Genomic DNA, 18,590 nt, shown 5'->3' on the forward strand with positions numbered 1-18,590 from the left:
ACAGCAAAAGTGCTGAATGGGTCAAAGCTGGGGTCAAAATTTAATCTAAGCCCCACCCCTGCGTGTGCACACACCCCAACACACTTCTTCTGAAGGGTAACTGACAGAGCAGCTCTCTGTGTGTGATGATCAGACCGGTTTGAGACCATGGGCACAGCTGGAAACAGCATGGATTAAAGCAAAAAAAAAAAATCATCTGACTGAAAAAAAAAAAGCTCCATGTCGTTGGCCCCTACCACGTCAGCGATGTGTCAAATTTTAAACACCGTGTTGTCCATTATCCCCTCGGCCCCTACTTATAGTACATTTACATAATTTTAACAATGACTAAAGCTAAGGCAAGACTTTACCATTGTCATTACTGGCTATAAACGATGAAACATCAAGTTTTCAGCGCAAAGTGCAAATTTATTTCAACAATACTTTAGTAATGCACAACAGTGGTTCAGAGAAAAGTGCAAGTGCAGTCGAACTTGAACCATGCTTTCAAAAGAGTGGAACAGAAAGAAAAATAAGAAAATCTGCTGACATAAAACCAGGAAACAAGAAAAGTAAAGTGAAAGTTCACTTTTTCTGCTTCTTAGCAGTGAAGCCAAAGGCATCTCGTTTTTTGCCATCGCTTCCATAGACTTTTTTTATGGCAAACTACACAAAAGCACACACCTGCCATTTTCATCTTTTTGCACCATGAACTAAACGGCTTGCCATTATCGCCCATTTCATTTCGCCAAGCCCATCTCCACTTATTCTCTACCGTTTTGTCGATGTCTGACACATCTGTGCCTTCATTTAAAAGAAGCGCGTCCATGCTGGCAAAACCGAAAATAATTTGACGCGCTCTAGTGATGGAAATCGAAGGGCCTGTGTCCGGTGAAATATGGCCTTATACGCAGTACTCGAGTTGGGGGGGGGGGGGGGGGGGGGGGGGGGAGGCATCCCCCTTCTGAAATAAAAATCTCAAATCATTCCCCTTATAAAACGGCCATCCCCCCCATCACATCCCTTGGGCCATTTTACCGATTAATGTGGAAATTAGCCTACTATTATTTTAACAAATATTACTACCATTTCAACATTAGAGGCTTTGCGCAGTGATAGCCTACATGTAGCCGGATAAAAAAGACGCATATTTATTTATTCGGTTGCACCTCTCATTCACACCTATACGGAGGTTTCAGTCACTGAAAACAGCTACTTTCACAAACTCTGGGCAGAGTGGGGATTTCTGAAAACTCCATCTTCAGACACGCGTGTAAATCGGGAAAACGAAGCAGCAGTGGGCGAGAGGGGCGCGCGCGAATATAATGAGTCAGAGGTGTGAATCTTTCACCGAATGCCAATTGTCCCGGTTCTTCATGAAACCACATGCGCACGCACAAATTCATCAGGTTAACTTTCAAATAACTGTTCTTGTGCACTTGCGACACCGGAGCCACTTTCCTGAATTTTGAGCTTCGGAGTATTCGCTTCTTTATCTATTTAATCAATGAATTTATTTGTCACATACATTAAATTACTAATGTAAACCATCAGTAGCCTATTTAAGCAATCGCTGTTTTCTCCGCTGTTTTCTGACCTTTTGTGCTTAGTGAATGAGACACTTCATTACACTCCACTGACCGACTTCCAATTCCGGACTTTTTTGAAAATGTAAAATATAGGCCTACGAGATGTTTTTTGGGGACTTAATTCGCGTTGCTCCTTCACTATTAATTTTTGAGACTGACGAGGCACTAAATACTGTGGAATTATTTTCTCCTTACTATGAAGTTTGTCATCTTAAACAAGTGTCGGGAAATCTTGCAGCCCAACTCCGCAGCCTCCAATGTTTAAGCGAACTGCTGAAACCATAAATGTTTAAAGATTAAATCGTAGGCTAATCAAACCAAAGAAAAACACAGCCTTTCCAGAACGTTGTCTGCCGAAGCCTGTTTAACCTACAAAAGGCTGAATAGCAAAGGTCTTGCTGCGGCTTCAACTTTTTCACCTGATCACCTTTCAATAGGCAAATATCATTATTACTACTACAAAAGGCCTAGTATTAGTAGTAGACAAGTAACCTAGTAGTCGGACAGCCAAATAGTTTCATCAGTGGCCTCCGCCGAGCCTCCCCAGGACTAGACAGTAGCGGAGGCTGTATTTATTTATTTATTCCTATCTAGCGCAACAACTTATTCCTTTACATATACTCAAACACAGCACAAGAAAGGGTTCAACAACAGGCAATCACAGCAGCTTGGTGAAGTTCTAAATCACATCGGTGTCAGACCTATGGGCCTACCCCCCCCTTTTTTTTTTCCTCAGATCTGCATCACTCTCATTACTGACCTTTAGCGCTCCCAGTTGACGGAAATCCGTCGTAGCGACGGAAAACTTTAATCCATGAAACAGACAGGTAAGGAAGAGCATGTACATGAGGACAAAACAGGAATTGGGGAATGACGGCAGGAGGAGGAGATGTAGGAGAGGCGTTACCGGCAGGAGGAGGAGGCGTTACCGGCAGGAGGAGGAGATGTAAGAGAGGCGTTACCGGCAGGAGGAGGAGATGTAAGAGAGGCGTTACCGGCAGGAGGAGGAGATGTAGGAGAGGCGTTACCGTGATGCTGATGATGATGCAGATGTTTTTGGGATCTCTGATGAAAACGCTGCGAGGAATGACTTTAGCATAATGAACCAATCGGGCAGAAAACACCATCAAACACAGGAGCTCGATCACGGAGGTGGTCTGAGGAACACACGCACATGTTAAAGAATCAGATGAATAAATTAATCTGCTCGTCTGTTATTATTCCAAATTAATCTCATTCTAATTTCTGCAAGCTTCTGAAAAATTTAAAACGATTCTGTTTGAAAATGAATCCGATTCTTATTTTAACTGATTCTGAATCATTCCAACTGAGTGATTCAGACTGATTCTGGTTGATTTTGAATCTTACTGATTCTGTGCTGATCGTAACGGATTATGAATCATTTGGATAGTGATTCTGAGTCAGATGGTGTCTGACTGAATCCCATTCTAATTATTCTGTTCTGAATACAAGTTGATTCACATTTTGAAGAACTGAGCGAGTCCAACTGTGATTTAATTTGATTCTAAATAAATCTGATTTTGATTAATTCTGACTCCATGTGACTCTCACTGTGACTAACGCTGACTAACTGAGATATTGTGATATTAGCAAAAGCTAACAGGTCGCTCAACTGACATTACGCAATGAGACGTGTGTTACTGACCCACAGGGGCAGAGGGATGAGTGCAGGTTCCTCGAACAGTGCAAGTGCCAAATCCATCATGATGAAGGCGTACACACACACACGCAGCAGCCAGTGATTATACAACAGGTACAGCCTACACACACACACACACACACACAGATGCTTCAGATCTTGTGCTGTACCACCTTACACTGACACACACAGTGGCAGGTTGCGTAGTTGTGTTGTTACCTCACTGCCTGTGGCGTCGTGTCAAAGACGATGTTCCTGTTGTGCTGAGCATCCGATACATACACTGCAGCCAGGTTTAACCTCTAAACACACAAATATATAGTGATAATGAATAACAGATATTGCACATCACAATAATGAATCATTAATGAAACATGAACATTAGCCTGTAATCTGACTGCTCATTAACTCATCTCATTATCTGTAGCTGCTTTATCCTTCTACAGGGTCGCAGGCGAGCTGGATCCTATCCCAGCTGACTACGGGCGAAAGGCGGGGTTCACCCTGGACAAGTCGCCAGGTCATCACAGGGCTGACACATAGACACAGACAACCATTCACACTCACATTCACACCTACGCTCAATTTAGAGTCACCAGTTAACCTAACCTGCATGTCTTTGGACTGTGGGGGAAACCGGAGCACCCGGAGGAAACCCACGCGGACACGGGGAGAACATGCAAACTCCACACAGAAAGGCCCTCGCCGGCCCCGGGGCTCGAACCCGGACCTTCTTGCTGTGAGGCGACAGCGCTAACCACTACACCACCGTGACGCCGTTTTGGGGATCGTATTTTAAAATACACTTTGATGTCACTTTCCCCCAGTTCCTGATCTCTCTCTCTCACTCACACACACACACACACTCTCTCTCTCTCTCTCTCTCACTCACTCTCTCTCTCTCAGTCTCTTTCACTCACTCTTTCACTCTCACACTCTTTCACTCTCAGTCACTCTTTCACTCTCACTCACTTTCTCTCTCTCTCACATCATGATAAAGTTTGATAAACGACAGTGTGAGTAAAAGTCAGTGATGGATAAATGTGGAGTTTCTCATCACTGTGAGCTCGGTGAGAGAGAGAGAGCGAGTGAGAGAGAGAGAGAGAGAGAGAGAGAGGGTGTGTGTGAGTGTGAAAGAGTGAGAGAGAGAGAGAGAGAGAAAGAGTGAGAGAGAGTGTGTGTGTGTGTGTGTGTGTGAAAGAGTGAGAGAGAGAGAGAGAGAGAGAGAGAGTGAGAGAGAGAGAGTGAGAGAGAGTGTGTGTGTGTGTGTGTGTGTGTGTGTGAAAGAGTGAGAGAGAGAGAGAGAGTGAGAGAGTGAGAGAGAGAGAGTGTGTGTGTGAGTGTGAAAGAGTAAGTGAGAGTGAGAGAGTGGTTGAGTTTTCCTTACGTGTTCCCCGGTGTCGGGGTTCTGTCTGTCTCTCTGCGCTCGGTCTGTCTCTCCTTTCTCTTGTTCAGCCATCTTCCCTGTTTTTCATCCACAGACTCCTCTCCGCCCTCTCTCTCTCTCTCTCTCTCTCCCTCTTTCCTCCTCTCCAGGAAATCCAGCGCGCGCGCGTGACTCCTCACAGGATTCCTCCCGCACTCTGGGCTTTTAAACACACCCACTCTGGGCTTTTAAACACACCCACTCTGGGCTTTTAAACACACCCACTCTGGGCTTTTAAACACACCCACTCTGGGCTTTTAAACACACCCACTCTGCGGTTTTGCTTTTGAGGGAAAAATCTCACACCCGCATCCCACAGGAGAGAAACCGGGGTGTGTGTGTGTGTGTGTGTGTGTGTGTGTGTGTGTGTGAGGGTCCCCCCCTCCACTCCTCCTGTGTGTGTGTGTGTGTGGGTCCCCCCCCCCTCCACTCCTCCTGTGTGTGTGTGTGTGTGAGGGTCCCCCCCCCCTCCACTCCTCCTGTGTGTGTGTGTGTGTGGGTCCCCCCCCCTCCACTCCTCCTGTGTGTGTGTGTGTGTGTGGGTCCCCCCCCCCTCCACTCCTCCTGTGTGTGTGTGTGTGGGTCCCCCCCCCCTCCACTTCTCCTGTGTGTGTGTGTGTGGGTCCCCCCCCCCTCCACTCCTCCTGTGTGTGTGTGTGTGGGTCCCCCCCCCTCCACTTCTCCTGTGTGTGTGTGTGTGGGTCCCCCCCCCTCCACTCCTCCTGTGTGTGTGTGTGTGGGTCCCCCCCCCCTCCACTTCTCCTGTGTGTGTGTGTGTGTGTGTGTGTGGGTCCCCCCCCCTCCACTCCTCCTGTGTGTGTGTGTGTGGGTCCCCCCCCCCTCCACTTCTCCTGTGTGTGTGTGTGTGTGTGTGTGTGTGGGTCCCCCCCCCCTCCACTTCTCCTGTGTGTGTGTGTGTGTGTGTGTGTGTGTGGGTCCCCCCCCCTCCACTCCTCCTGTGTGAATCCGGTGAGTTGGGCTCGTGCAGCCTGATGACCGTCATGTGACGGAGTGGAGCGGAAATGGATCCAGTTTATAGGATCATTATCTCTCTCTCTCTCTCTCTCTCTCTCACGCGCGCGCAGTTTGGGATGTTGATGAAAGTGATTTTTGTTCCTTTTCATGTGAATAATAAACCATAATAAACCATAATAAACAATAATAAACAATAATCCGCTCCGCTCCGCCATCAGTGTGAGTGTGAGTTCCTCTTTAACTGCCAGCGGTGCGCGTTTCACAGCTCAGCATCAGCATGGCAATGAGGAACACATCTGGCCTGCTGACTCAGCATCGAGTCACTGAACCGACTCCTTTAGAAACACAGCTTTCTATAAACTTAATGAATCTCAAGTGTTCAGATTAGAATCAAACCTTCCTCCCGTCAGACCTGAAATAAACTCGCCTCGTTTCTGCTGAGGAATGTGCTGTGAATGAAGTTTACAATAAAGATTCAAATCAAGTTTTATTGGTTACAGACACAAATCATACAGAGTGCAAAATGCAGCGCAGTGTTCCAGAAGGAGTGAAGAGACTTTAAAAAAGGAAATGAGTAAAATAGAATGCAATAAATAGATTAGGAATAAAAAACTAAAATGCCACAGAGTACTCTGTAGAATATAGAGGATGTTACACTGCGCTGCGAAGGTGTGAAGTTTATCTTCCAGTGGTGACTGTAAGTCTTTTCAACACGAGAAGATAAACCTCTTATCTTCACCCCACCGTGTAATCTTCTTCATATTATACGTTCACACACACAAAAAATCATACAAGTTAATCATAAGAATTTTAATTTTGAACCAGTTCACCATTTTGACAACACGCACTGGAAGTGATGTCATCGGAGTGAAATATCGGGAATTATCATCCATACAGGAGACTTTATCAATCGAATAAAAACGTGTTCGATTCCCTTCTACTGGGTTTCATTCATTTGGTTTGATAGCATGCAATATTGTTAGCGTATCACTTATTCTACCTGTATTATGTCACTCTACCCAATGGAGAATGAGCGTTGAATATGGGTTACGATATTGCACGGTTGTCAAGACAACATGACGTCACACATCGGAGCTGATGCAAATATCCAATGAGGAAGTTTTCTGCTGCGCATGAGGCAGAACCTTTTCTTTATTCACCGGCGGTGCCTGCAGGAAACTGTCACAGTGATTTGAAAATGCTATAAGATACAGATTACACGGAAAACTTCCAAGCTAGCAAGCGACTGTGGCTGCGTCTGAAATCGCTCACTCGTTCGTTCACTCCTCCCTGCTCCCTATCTAGGGAATTCTATATAGGGGACTATATCGTGAGCTCATTGGTAAAATGTAAAAACACTTTGGGACACTACTCCGCCGCGCCGGCATTTACGTCATTACTGTCGCACAATTAAAACGGGCCAGATCAGTCGGCTGCTGGGGTTTTAAAATAATAAACACATGCATGCATTTTTGTGATAAATCTACATTATTATACTGAGCACATTTCACACATTAATCAATGCAAAGTACCTGCAGCTTTCAGTTCTTTTCAATCAAGGCTGAATCCTTTCTTCTTTTATTAAATCAAATTTGAGGCTTTGATTAATTCCTCGCTCTGCACTCTAACTTTTATTCTTGTATTTTATGTCTTATTCTAGTTTAGCTTATTTTCTATTCTCTTACTATTTTTAATTGTACTTGAATATCTGTTTATAATCTATGTTTCTCCCTCTGTCCGTTCACCCCAACGCACTTCTTTTCTTTCAGCGCGAACGCAATGCATGCTGGGATATATTGCTTCGTTAGTGCTCATCGGCTGTACACTACTTTTCACGGTGCATTGTGGGACACTATGAGTGCACTATATAGAGGAGTGTAATAATTCTCACTATACATTCAGACAGTACTACAAAATGGCGAACTCACTATAGAGAGAGTTCACTATACCGTGAGTAGTGAGTGATTTCGGAGACACCGGGTGTGATCATTTGTAAACAAACATGGCTGCCAGATTTGTGACATCAAACATGCATGTATAATAATAATAATTATAAAAACAGCCTCAGTGAGACTGGAGCTCATACCGGCCAAGACGCCCATAAAATCATAAATATGACAGGTGACAACCATCTTGACAACTTCTATGCACACCCACCTGGGGAACACTGGATGAAAGTTTGATCAAAATCCAATCAATCCTGTAGGAAGAGGAGCAATTTTTGTAAATTGTGGATGGACGACGCGCAATCACATAAGCTCATCCGGCCTAGCCCGTGGCCAGATGAGATGATGATAATAATAAACAACATTATTGGCTGTCTTTTTTTTGTGGTCTATCAGATATATTCCATTCAGCTACTCGTCTTCAACTCGTTCAGTATCATGTTAGCTGAATGGAATATATCTGATATCCCACTCAACACCAGCCAGTATTATTTAAATATGCCACTCAGCTCCGTGATATATTACATATGATAAATGCGATTTTTTCAACACGAGAATTTAAACCTATGGTCATGAGCTTTGGGTAATGACCGAAAGAACAAGATCGCGGATACAAGCGGCTGAAATGCGTTTCCTTCGTAGGGTGGCTGGGCGCTCCTTTAGAGATAGGGTGAGAAGCACAGTCACTCGGGAGGAGCTCGGAGTAGAGCCGCTGCTCCTCCACATCGAGAGGAACCAGCTGAGGTGGCTCGGGCATCTTTTTCGGATGCCTCCTGGACGCCTCCCTGGGGAGGTGTTCCAGGCATGTCCCCCCGGGAGGAGGCCCCGGGGAAGACCCAGGACACGCTGGAGGGACTATGTCTCTCGGCTGGCCTGGGAACGCCTCGGTGTTCTTCCCGAGGAGCTGGCCGAGGTGTCTGGGGAAAGGGAAGTTTGGGCTTCCCTGCTTAGACTGCTGCCTCCGCGACCCGGTCCCGGATAAGCGGAAGAAGATGAGACGAGACGAGAATTTAAACTTCATATCTTCACGCCAACATTTGATTTTCTTTTTATTATATCGACACATTCACAAACAAAAAGTCCCCAAATTTATCAAAACAATTCATTGATTTCCTCACGAGTGACAGAGATTTATATCACAGTTTTGGTTCTCTGTGTCCTGGATGGAGCTCGGATGACAAATACAAGTGGTGCATTTCCCACTCACACACACTGTAAAGTGGGCGGCACGGTGGTGTAGTGGTTAGTGCTGTCGCCTCACAGCAAGAAGGTCCGGGTTCGAGCCCCGGGGCCGGCGAGGGCCTTTCTGTGTGGAGTTTGCATGTTCTCCCCGTGTCCGCGTGGGTTTCCTCCGGGTGCTCCGGTTTCCCCCACAGTCCAAAGACATGCAGGTTAGGTTAACTGGTGACTCTAAATTGAGCGTAGGTGTGAATGTGAGTGTGAATGGTTATCTGTGTCTATGTGTCAGCCCTGTGATGACCTGGCGACTTGTCCAGGGTGAACCCCGCCTTTCACCCGTAGTCAGCTGGGATAGGCTCCAGCTCGCCTGCGACCCTGTAGAACAGGATAAAGCGGCTACAGATAATGAGATGAGATGAGACACTGTGAAGCACTGTAGTGAAACAAAATTGCATGAAGAGGTAAAAGAGAAGAAGAGATGGGGGGGATGGGGTGGTGAGACACTGACAAAAAGGTTCAGAGTTTAAACTCACACGTCCATCAATGGAAAATTTGATTTATTGGTGGATTTGATTGTTTACTGTTTCATTGTCTCTGTAAACATGCACACACACTTCATAACACTTGTGTAAAAATATGAACTTTGTGTTGAGTATAAATCATCATTCACATCTTTTAAACAGCAAAATACAGCATCCTGGAAAGGACAGCATTGCATCAGGAAGATTTATAAAGAAAATAAAATAAAATCACACACACAGGTTCACTCGATTATCTCAGCTCTCAGGTTGAGTTTTGGTTTGGTGTTTACAGATTTAATAAATTGAAGTGTTACCCATTCTCTGCTCAGCGTGATCGATTCAGCCCTACAGACAGATAACTGTGTTTCACTGCAGCAGTAAAAACAGGACAAAATGCAATAGGTAGTGTACAAGAGCTGAGCATCAAGACTCATTAATGAGTGCTGAAGGTAATCCCGCGTGTCCGACAGCTGATTATGACAGCATTATCTGACTGATTTGCATATCACAGACAGCCAATAAGATCGGGAGGAAGCTGTCTAACATGCATGGTGAGCACCACTAAAGGTCAAGGTCAAATCAGCCTGCCAGGATGAGAGTCAGCTGTCTGTGTGTATAAACAAACACCGAGTCTCCATTGAGCTCAGACAGCGGCAGTGAAGGTCAAAGGTTTCATTCCTGATGGAGGGAAAAGGCACTTCCAGGTCCAGTGCAGAAAAGAGATCCAGGACAGAGACACAGTTCTCTCCATCTGATGGTTGTAGAGTTGATCCAAGCCCATGTGTTGAGGTCTCAGTGGGAAAGAGAGAAACTGATTCTGACCAGCCTCTACAGTACGAATGATTACTGATTCATATCCAGTTTGATTCTGAATTATTTTCAACAATTTTTTGACAAGTGGACAACCCAACTGATTCAGACTGAGACTGATCTCATAGACCCACAGGGGCAGATCCGTGGATCAGAGGAGTTGTGGGTGCAGTGGATTTGCTCTGACAGAGGAAAACGCCCCAATGTGTTGTATAGCATTAGGTTCGAGGCTGTGGGCGGAGCCTGCATGGCGGTACAGCACCATGTCCTTGGCGTTTCCCCTCATGCATGTGGCAGCGTCCAGCAGCTCAGCGGCATGGAAGGACGTGTTCCCCGGGAACAACATGGCGGGCGTGCAGCACTCGGTGGCTGGAGACACAGCATACAGCTGTGGGGAGACACGCCTCAGCTCCAACAGGTAGTGCCGCCCTATAAGCTCTGTCCCCACCATGATGTAGGCCATCAGGAAGAGGAAGAGAGGCATGGAGAAGGGCGGAGAGAATCGAGGGAAGGCGGCCAGGAAAAGAAGAATCGTTGACGCCCCAAACATGCCGAGCCCCACCCACTCCAGGATTCGGTACGGCTCCGGGTTCCAGTAGCGCTGCAGCCGTTCAGGATGATATAATTTAACGTACAGTGAGCGTAAAATGAACCGGCGGCTGAGTAAATCACGGATGATGGAGAAGAAGTCGGTGTTGGGCAGAGCGTCATCCTCCAGCACCACCACGTTCCTCGGCTTCACCGTCTCCATGCTCTGACGCAGACAGAACACATAATCTCTCTTTTCCTTCTCAAACACATTCGTGTACTGGTCCATGCCCTTCCCCCGCCTCACCACACGGAACCGCTTCTCCACCAGCACGGCGTCCTCGTTGTCTTGGGGACTGCTTTCAACGTCGCACACCAGCACAGCTGCAGAAAGGGTGTCACCGCACCCCTGCAGGAGGACGTCCAACCGCCGCATCACCTGCAGCAGGTAGTGATATTGCAGCCCATCGACCCTGCGTGCCGTCACCACCGTCACCAGCAGCTCTGGTTGCTCGGAAACGTCCCCCTGCACAGCTCCGCCCACCACAACGTCCCGCCAGTATGCGAGCGCCTCCTGTCCGTCCTCATAGCTCCGCCTCAGGGCCTCATCACTCTTCTGCTCCAGGTACCAGGACTTCAGGAAGTAGTAGGAGTAGAGACAGCGATGGCAGCACAGGGGCAGGAGCACACCGAACGTCAGCACGCACAGAGCCAGAGCCTGGGTCACATGACTCGTCCAGCACAGACGCTGCAGCAGCAGCACGCCTCTCCATCGACACATGGGTCTGACCAATGCTCTGTAACCAACACACACACTTTTATACACACACACAGTCTAATGGGAAGAGGATCAATCAGGTCTCTTCTATTATCCTCTCAGTGTTTAAACAGGTTCTCTCACCTCAGCTCCTGTCACTGCAGCTCTGACGTCAGACCCCGGCGCTTGTGTGTGACGTCACGGAAACATGGACGAGCCGAGTCAGAAATGAACAGAATTCTTCAGAGCGTGTTAAAGTGTTAAAGTGCGCTGCTGAGTGAAACCGACACGGTGTGGTGATCCTGTAATGTGTTTCTCCTGCACCAAGCGGCTGGCTGTCCTCACTGCTCGGTTAGCTCGGTTAGCGCGGTTAGCTCAGTTAGCGCGGTTAGCTCAGTTAGCTCCCAGCCGCTTCTCATTAAACACGCCGCTCTGGGTCCGCCAGCAGTGCGAGCTGCTCCAGGTTCCCCTCAGACCCCGCCGCCGCCAGAAAGCCGCAAAAACCACAAAAAAAATAATCCGCGTCGTGCACGCGCACAGCTTCCTTATTAGAACTCGGTAAACACTTCCGGGTTCTAATGGCCACCAGAGCGCGCGCGCGAGCGAAACGAGTTCGGAAAATTCTCGATTAGAAGTCTGTGAAGATTGTCAGTCATCCAGGCCGCAGTAACTGTGGGCGGTAAAAGAGAGCAGCTGGACTTGCTTGAAGATTCTTGAAGACGTTTCACCTCTCATCCGAAAGGCTTCCTCAGTCCTGCCTGACCACCACTTATTTCCAGTTTAATGAAAGTTTCTACAGACAGACGCATGGATGTGCCACGGGCTCACCGGTGTCCCCTATTGTGGCCAATCTTTACATGGAGGAAGTGGAACATAAAGCTTTGACCACTTTTTCAGGAGTTGCTCCCAGCCACTGGTTCAGATATGTGGATGATACCTGGGTTAAAATCAAAACCCATGAGGTGGAAGCCTTCTCTCAGCACATCAATGCAGTGGATATCAACATCAATTTCACTCAGGAGGACGTCAGTGGGAATAGGGCGGCACGGTGGTGTAGTGGTTAGCGCTGTCGCCTCACAGCAAGAAGGTCCGGGTTCGAGCCCCGGGGCCGGCGAGGGCCTTTCTGTGCGGAGTTTGCATGTTGTCCGCGTGGGTTTCCTCCGGGTGCTCCGGTTTCCCCCACAGTCCAAAGACATGCAGGTTAGGTTAACTGGTGACTCTAATGGCCCTTTTCCACTACCCTTTTTCAGCTCACTTCAGCCCGACACAGCTCGCGTTTCGACTACCAAAAACCAGCACGACTCAGCTCGCTTCAGCCCTGCTTAGCCCCTAAAACTCGCACCGTTTTGGAGTGGGGCTGAAGCGAGCCAAAACGAGCCGAGTGAGGTTGGGGGCGTGAGCAGACACTCCCCTGTGCACTGATTGGTGAGGAGGAGTGTCCTCACATGCCCACACACGCCCCGCGAGCACGCTGGGATCTGTAAACACCGCAAACCCGGAAGAAGAATAATTACGAATTACGAGAATTTCTGAAGCCTTATGCGCCTCGCCTCATCTATACGCTCTTGCCAGTATCTGTTGGCGTTGTCGGTGACAACAAGCCACAGCACCAAGACCAGCAACACTAACGACACCATGTCCTCCATGTTTATTGTTTACTATCCGGGTCGTGAGACTACCGCTGAAAAGATCACTGAATCAGTGACATACAGAGCATCGTGGACGAGTTCGCGGAGCGCAAGGCTCGTCGTATGCCCTTCAAATAATGCGCGCAGTAGGCTATTGATGTTTTATTATGAGCCATGTACAGTATGTCGCCTAATGTTTTTTTGTTTCTGAGTTACATGTTCGTTTGAAGGACTTAATGTACAAAATAACATAGTTGCACCCCGGAGTGTTGAAATTGGTAAACACAGTGCATTCAGTGAGGTTTGCACCGCCCTCCTTTTATTTCTGACTCTTCCTGTCACCGTTGCAACCTCTGAGCGCTCATTCGTATGCCCTTCAAATAATGTGCGCAGTATAGGCTATTGATGTTTTATTATGAGCCATGTACAGTATCCTAATGTTTTTTGTTTCTGAGTTACATGTTCGTTTGAAGGACTTGATGTACTAAATAACATAGTTGCACCCGGTAGTGTTGAAATTGGTAAACACCGCAGTTGCGGACATTTTGTAGCCTAAAATGATGTTATGATAAGCTTTAATAAAGGGCCCGGTCATTTGCCCCGCCCCCGGCCCGGCTCTGACTTGTTCCGCCACTGTCACTGATGTCACTGTTTGCGCTACTTAACGACATCACGTGACGTCCACCCACTTTCGCTAACTCCACCCAATGTGTCCACCCACTTCCAGCCAGCACGGTTCAGCGCGGTTGTAGTCGAAATGCAACTCCAACAGCCCCGCTCAGCCCGACTCAGCTCGACTCGGCACGGCACGGCTCAGCCACGTTTGTAGTGGAAAAGCGGCATTAATTGAGCGTAGGTGTGAATGTGAGTGTGAATGGTTGTCTGTGTCTATGTGTCAGCCCTGTGATGACCTGGCGACTTGTCCAGGGTGTACCCCGCCTTTCGCCCGTAGTCAGCTGGGATAGGCTCCAGCTCGCCCGCGACCCTGTAGAAGGATAAAGCGGCTTGAGATAATGAGATGAGATGAGGACGTCAGTGGGAATAATCTAGCCTTCTTGGATTGTGATGTACACATTAGACAAGACAGAAGCCTTAGCATCGAGGTCTACCGGAAACCCACACACACAGACCAGTACCTACTCTTTGACTCTCACCACCCACTGGAACACAAATTGGGGGTCATTAGGACCTTGCAACACAGGGCTCAGAACATCCCTACAATGGTAGAAGGAAAAGAGAAGGAGCAGAATCGCATCAAGAAAGCACTTCAGAACTGCGGGTATCCCAACTGGTCTTTCTTCAAGAGCAGAAAAAGGAACATAACGGACAAGGAGGATAACAGGAACAAACACAAGAACATTGTCATTCCCTACATTTCTGGTCTATCTGAGAAACTCAGGAGGATCTTCTACAAACACAACATTCCGGTACATTTCAGACCCAGTAACACCCTGAAGCAGAAACTGGTCCACCCTAAGGACAGAATACCCAGACACAAACAGGACAACGTAGTGTATGCAATTCAGTGCAGTGAGGAATGCACAGACTCTATATTGGAGAACTAAACAACCGCTTCACAGGCGTATGGCTCAACACAGGAGAGCCAGTTCCTCAGGCCAGGACTCTGCTGTCTACCTTCATCTTAACAACAAAGGACACTCATTTCAGGATTGCAACGTACACATTTTAGCCAGAGAGGATCGTTGGTTTGAGCGAGGAGTTAAAGAAGCCATTTTTGTCAACCTGGAACGGCCATCACTGAACAGAGGTGGGGGTCTAAAGGCCTCTGCATGCTCTTGCGACAAGGCTTTCGCAGATAGCTTTTCGCAGACAGTTGTAATTTATCGTTGAGCGGGGAGTAATAGGCGTGCGCGATGTTATTCACCGCCACAACGCAAGGGGGCGCAAAGTCGCAAAATTGCTAGGAGTAGTTGGTGGGTGTGGTTAGTGGAGTGTTTATCCTCTGGTTACTTATAATGACTAGAACTGGAGTCGTATAGATGTACGTACTTCCTCACTTCCTCGATCAACCGCTCTTCGTGCTGCTCCATCTTCGCTCGTTTTTTTAAAATGGCAGTCGTGAAAACAAAACAAACCGGGAAAGTAGGGAAGCGGAAGTACGTGTACAGCAGATGTAGAGTGGACCAATCAGAGCCCTCTTGTCTGTGACGCTGTCTGCGAGGCTTCTGCGGTGGTCACAATTTTTGGGAGGTGCGCGCAGAGCGTCTGCGAAGGTGGGGGGGCTATGCAGACACTGTCTGCGACGCTATCTGCGAGGACTGGGTTGTCAGCATAAATTGGCCTTCAGACATCACTTATCAGCCACCTACAATGCAGCCCTTGGCGCACACTTCCCAGACAACTGAATGCACACCAAAACCCAGCTGTTTTCAGTGACTCACAGGAGGACAGAGAGAATCAGCATTCCATTGATCACCCTAACGACTCTCAAGGCCGTTCACACCCAGCCCCCAGTGACCCACACCAACAGGATGACTCAACGACACCTTAGATGAGCTTTTCATCCATGAGAGGATAAATACCTGATGCTCCCTACTAGTCAGACAGAACTGAAGAAGCCTTTCGGATGAGAGGTGAAACGTCTTCAAGAATCTTCAAGCAAGTCCAGTTGCTCTCTTTTACCACCCACAGTTACTATTGATTACAAGACGCTTGAGTAAATAAATCCCACAAACCCAACGATTATAAACAGATAAGTTTATAATCTTTGTATATATATATATATATATATATATATATATATATATATATATATATATATGAGTGTTCAGTCTACGTCTAGTTCATATCTAGTGTTTATACTGTTTATATTGTTGTTGTTTTTTCACTTATTCTATTTTTATTTATTGCATTGCCTGTTTGCACCGTGGGTCAGAGAGGACTGATATTTCATCTGTGCTGTATGTCGAGCATGTAGAGCATATTTGACAATAAAGTTGACTTGACTTGATAAACAGCAGTTTTACATAGTTCAGTATTTTAGTGAAGTTGTTTAAACTCAGTATCTACAGGGTAACTGCCCGAAAAGGAAAGCTGGAGGAAAATAAGGTATTCGTCTTTTGATGAAGGTTAAGATTAAAAAAGGCGAACCTATATTTGTATTCAACAGAAATAATAAAAAAAGACATTATCATATGAAACACAAACGAGTTGAGCTGCGCATGCGCTGCCCTCTAGCGGCTCCACAGTGTACTGCAGCCGCAGGAAATTATGCAGCGAAATTAAAACTCCAGGATGGAGATGAATGAAATAAAACTCACTCCCAGGAGATTAAAGCGCTGAGTGATAAGGATTAAGGCCACATGCTAATCCACATCACTCATCTATTACCTCTTGGTGTCCATCTTAACGCTTCTCTTCCTCTCGAATGAGGTGTTAGATTCAGCTCCACTTTCTGAATAATATCCGCTCCGATCCACACTGCAGCTGCAGCACACAAACCCGAGTGCTGAGGGAAAGTTCACCCAGCTGATCCGGCCAACAGCTCAGAGATGGCTTTATACAGAGGGAAGCTCTGTTGGCCAGCAGGTGGCAGTGTGGGTGTGTGGGCGGTACCGCGGGTGCTCTGATCTGAGGCTGCTGGCCAGAGACTCAACAAAGTGTGTTCTTGTGTTCACAGAAACAGGACATCTTTGTACTTTCTATTGTGACAATTTGGAAATGCAGACGTTCAACAACAACAAAAAGCTTTGACACTCGTATGAAAAACTATAAAAGATCAGACTTACCTGTTTGGTTTTAATTTTTAATCACAGCAATTTTAAAACACAGGTTCAGCCAGGTGCAGGAATCTCCAACTGATGTTCGTTTACATTCGTGTCCTTTTCAAGAGTCATTCTTCACACACACACACACACACACACACACACAGGTTCAGGATCGTTCAGAGACGGGTGCAAGGCTTCCTTGTGCCATTGTTGGCAGATTGAGTTTCTCTGCTGTGAGGAACAGAGAGAGGAGGTGAAGGAGAAGTAGTTTCTAAACCAAAACAATTCAACAAAATTAATTAAATGAGGTTCATAAAATCACTCGTTAAAGACAGAACCTGTTACTGATTTTATAAAATGAGCATGGATTCTCAAAACTGAACCATTCATCCATAACCGCTTATCCTGTTCTACAGGGTCGCAGGCAAGCTGGAGCCTATCCCAGCTGACTACGGGTGAAAGGCGGGGTACACCCTGGACAAGTCGCCAGGTCATCACAGGCCTGCACATAGACACAGACAACCATTCACACTCACATTCACACCTACGCTCAATTTAGAGTCACCAGTTAACCTAACCTGCATGTCTTTGGACTGTGGGGGAAACCGGAGCACCCGGAGGAAACCCACGCGGACACGGGGAGAACATGCAAACTCCGCACAGAAAGGCCCTCGCCGGCCACGGGGCTCAAACCTGGACCTTCTTGCTGTGAGGCGACAGCGCTAACCACTACACCACCGTGCCACCCCCACATCAAACTCTGTTTGAAGAAACTCAACACATCTCTCCTGTAATGGTCCAGTTTTTCAGAGCATCTTTATCTCCTGGTGGTGTAGTGGTTAGCACTGTCACCTCACAGCAAGAAGGTTCTGGGTTCGAGCCCAGTGGCCAACAGGGGCCTCTCTGTGTGGAGTTTGCATGTTCTCCCTGTGTCTCTGTAGGTTTCCTCCGGGTGCTCCGGTTTCCCCCACAGTCCAAAGACATAATTGGTGGCTCTAATGGTAAGATAACCATCATAGGTTTTAATATGTTAGTTTCCATGTATCCTGGGGAGTCTTGATTTCTTTAAAAAGACAATCAATGTATGTAGAAAACATCTTTTTTTTCATACTAATATGCCATTTCACAATGTTTCACAACATGATAAATAATCAAGGAGAAACCCAACCTGAGCGACCTGAATATACATTTTTATCATTAATCTTCAAAGGCATCCAAAATTCGTTTGTAATTTTGTTGTGAAATTCTGAGTTGAAGTTTTAAGGTGGAACTTATTTAATCAACATCTTGGTCTGTTTTAACAGGAACTACTTGCTGATCATGGTGCAGAAGGATTTAGCCTTTGTGGCATCTCTTTGTAAATAAAGAAAGTGATGCAGCAGCGCTTTAGTCTGACCAGCTCTCACCTCCTCATCTGTACACTCTAGCAGATCAGTAAGTGAAGTTTCAAGCTTTAATCAATAACTAACCAAAGTAAATCTTACTCTTTTGTTTTTAGGAGCTAACAATGAAAGCTGTCAGTTATGTTTTATGATTGCTGTGATTTTTTTTTTTCTGTTAAACACAATTGGAACTGCACTAGCAATAACAATGCACAAAGACAGCACTGGTTAAAATCGTAAACGACCTACTACTGGCCTCTGATTAGAGTTGTCTTCTTGCTTGTGTTGTTTGACCTTAGTGCAGCTTTTGACACCATTAATCATACTGTTCTCCTTGATACAGTGGTGCTTGAAAGTTTGTGAACCCTTTAGAATTTTCTATATTTCTGCATAAATATGACCTAAAACATCATCAGATTTTCATACAAGTCCTAAAAGTAGATAAAGAGAACCCAGTTAAACAAATGAGACAAAAATATTAT

At 46.5% G+C, this 18,590-nt stretch overlaps 2 protein-coding genes across 8 annotated transcripts in view; both read right to left on the reverse strand.

Annotated features, from left to right (window-relative positions):
- tpcn3 (two pore segment channel 3) overlaps positions 1-5,001 on the reverse strand; it is a 10,387-nt gene extending 5,386 nt beyond the window's left edge. The window contains exons 1-4 of one of the 2 annotated variants that reach the window (XM_060911258.1): positions 4,616-5,001; positions 3,448-3,530; positions 3,235-3,349; positions 2,597-2,725 (exon numbers count right to left, since the gene is read on the reverse strand). In XM_060911258.1, the coding sequence (XP_060767241.1) occupies positions 2,597-2,725; positions 3,235-3,349; positions 3,448-3,530; positions 4,616-4,687 (399 nt within the window). In that variant the 5' untranslated portion in view covers positions 4,688-5,001. Of the gene's footprint in view, positions 1-2,328; positions 2,500-2,596; positions 2,726-3,234; positions 3,350-3,447; positions 3,531-4,615 lie in introns of those variants that run through there. The other variant, XM_060911259.1, reaches the window with a different exon arrangement.
- A 4,275-nt stretch (positions 5,002-9,276) lies between these two features.
- Positions 9,277-17,078, reverse strand: pgap4 (post-GPI attachment to proteins GalNAc transferase 4). 6 transcript variants are annotated; one of them, XM_060911265.1, is made up of 2 exons: positions 16,748-17,078; positions 9,277-11,410 (listed from the first exon to the last, which is right to left on the reverse strand). In XM_060911265.1, exon 2 carries the CDS (start codon positions 11,392-11,394, stop codon positions 10,237-10,239), a length of 1,158 nt encoding a protein of 385 aa, XP_060767248.1. In that variant the 5' UTR covers positions 11,395-11,410; positions 16,748-17,078; the 3' UTR covers positions 9,277-10,236. The 6 variants fall into 6 exon arrangements, with proteins under 6 accessions (XP_060767248.1, XP_060767247.1, XP_060767244.1 ...); XM_060911264.1 differs by having other exon boundaries at positions 9,277-11,428; XM_060911261.1 differs by lacking the exon at positions 16,748-17,078 and adding an exon at positions 16,350-16,708.
- Between the last annotated feature and the right edge of the window lie 1,512 nt (positions 17,079-18,590).

This window comes from Neoarius graeffei, chromosome 27, assembly GCF_027579695.1.
Source record: "Neoarius graeffei isolate fNeoGra1 chromosome 27, fNeoGra1.pri, whole genome shotgun sequence".
Taxonomy (NCBI): domain Eukaryota; kingdom Metazoa; phylum Chordata; class Actinopteri; order Siluriformes; family Ariidae; genus Neoarius; species Neoarius graeffei.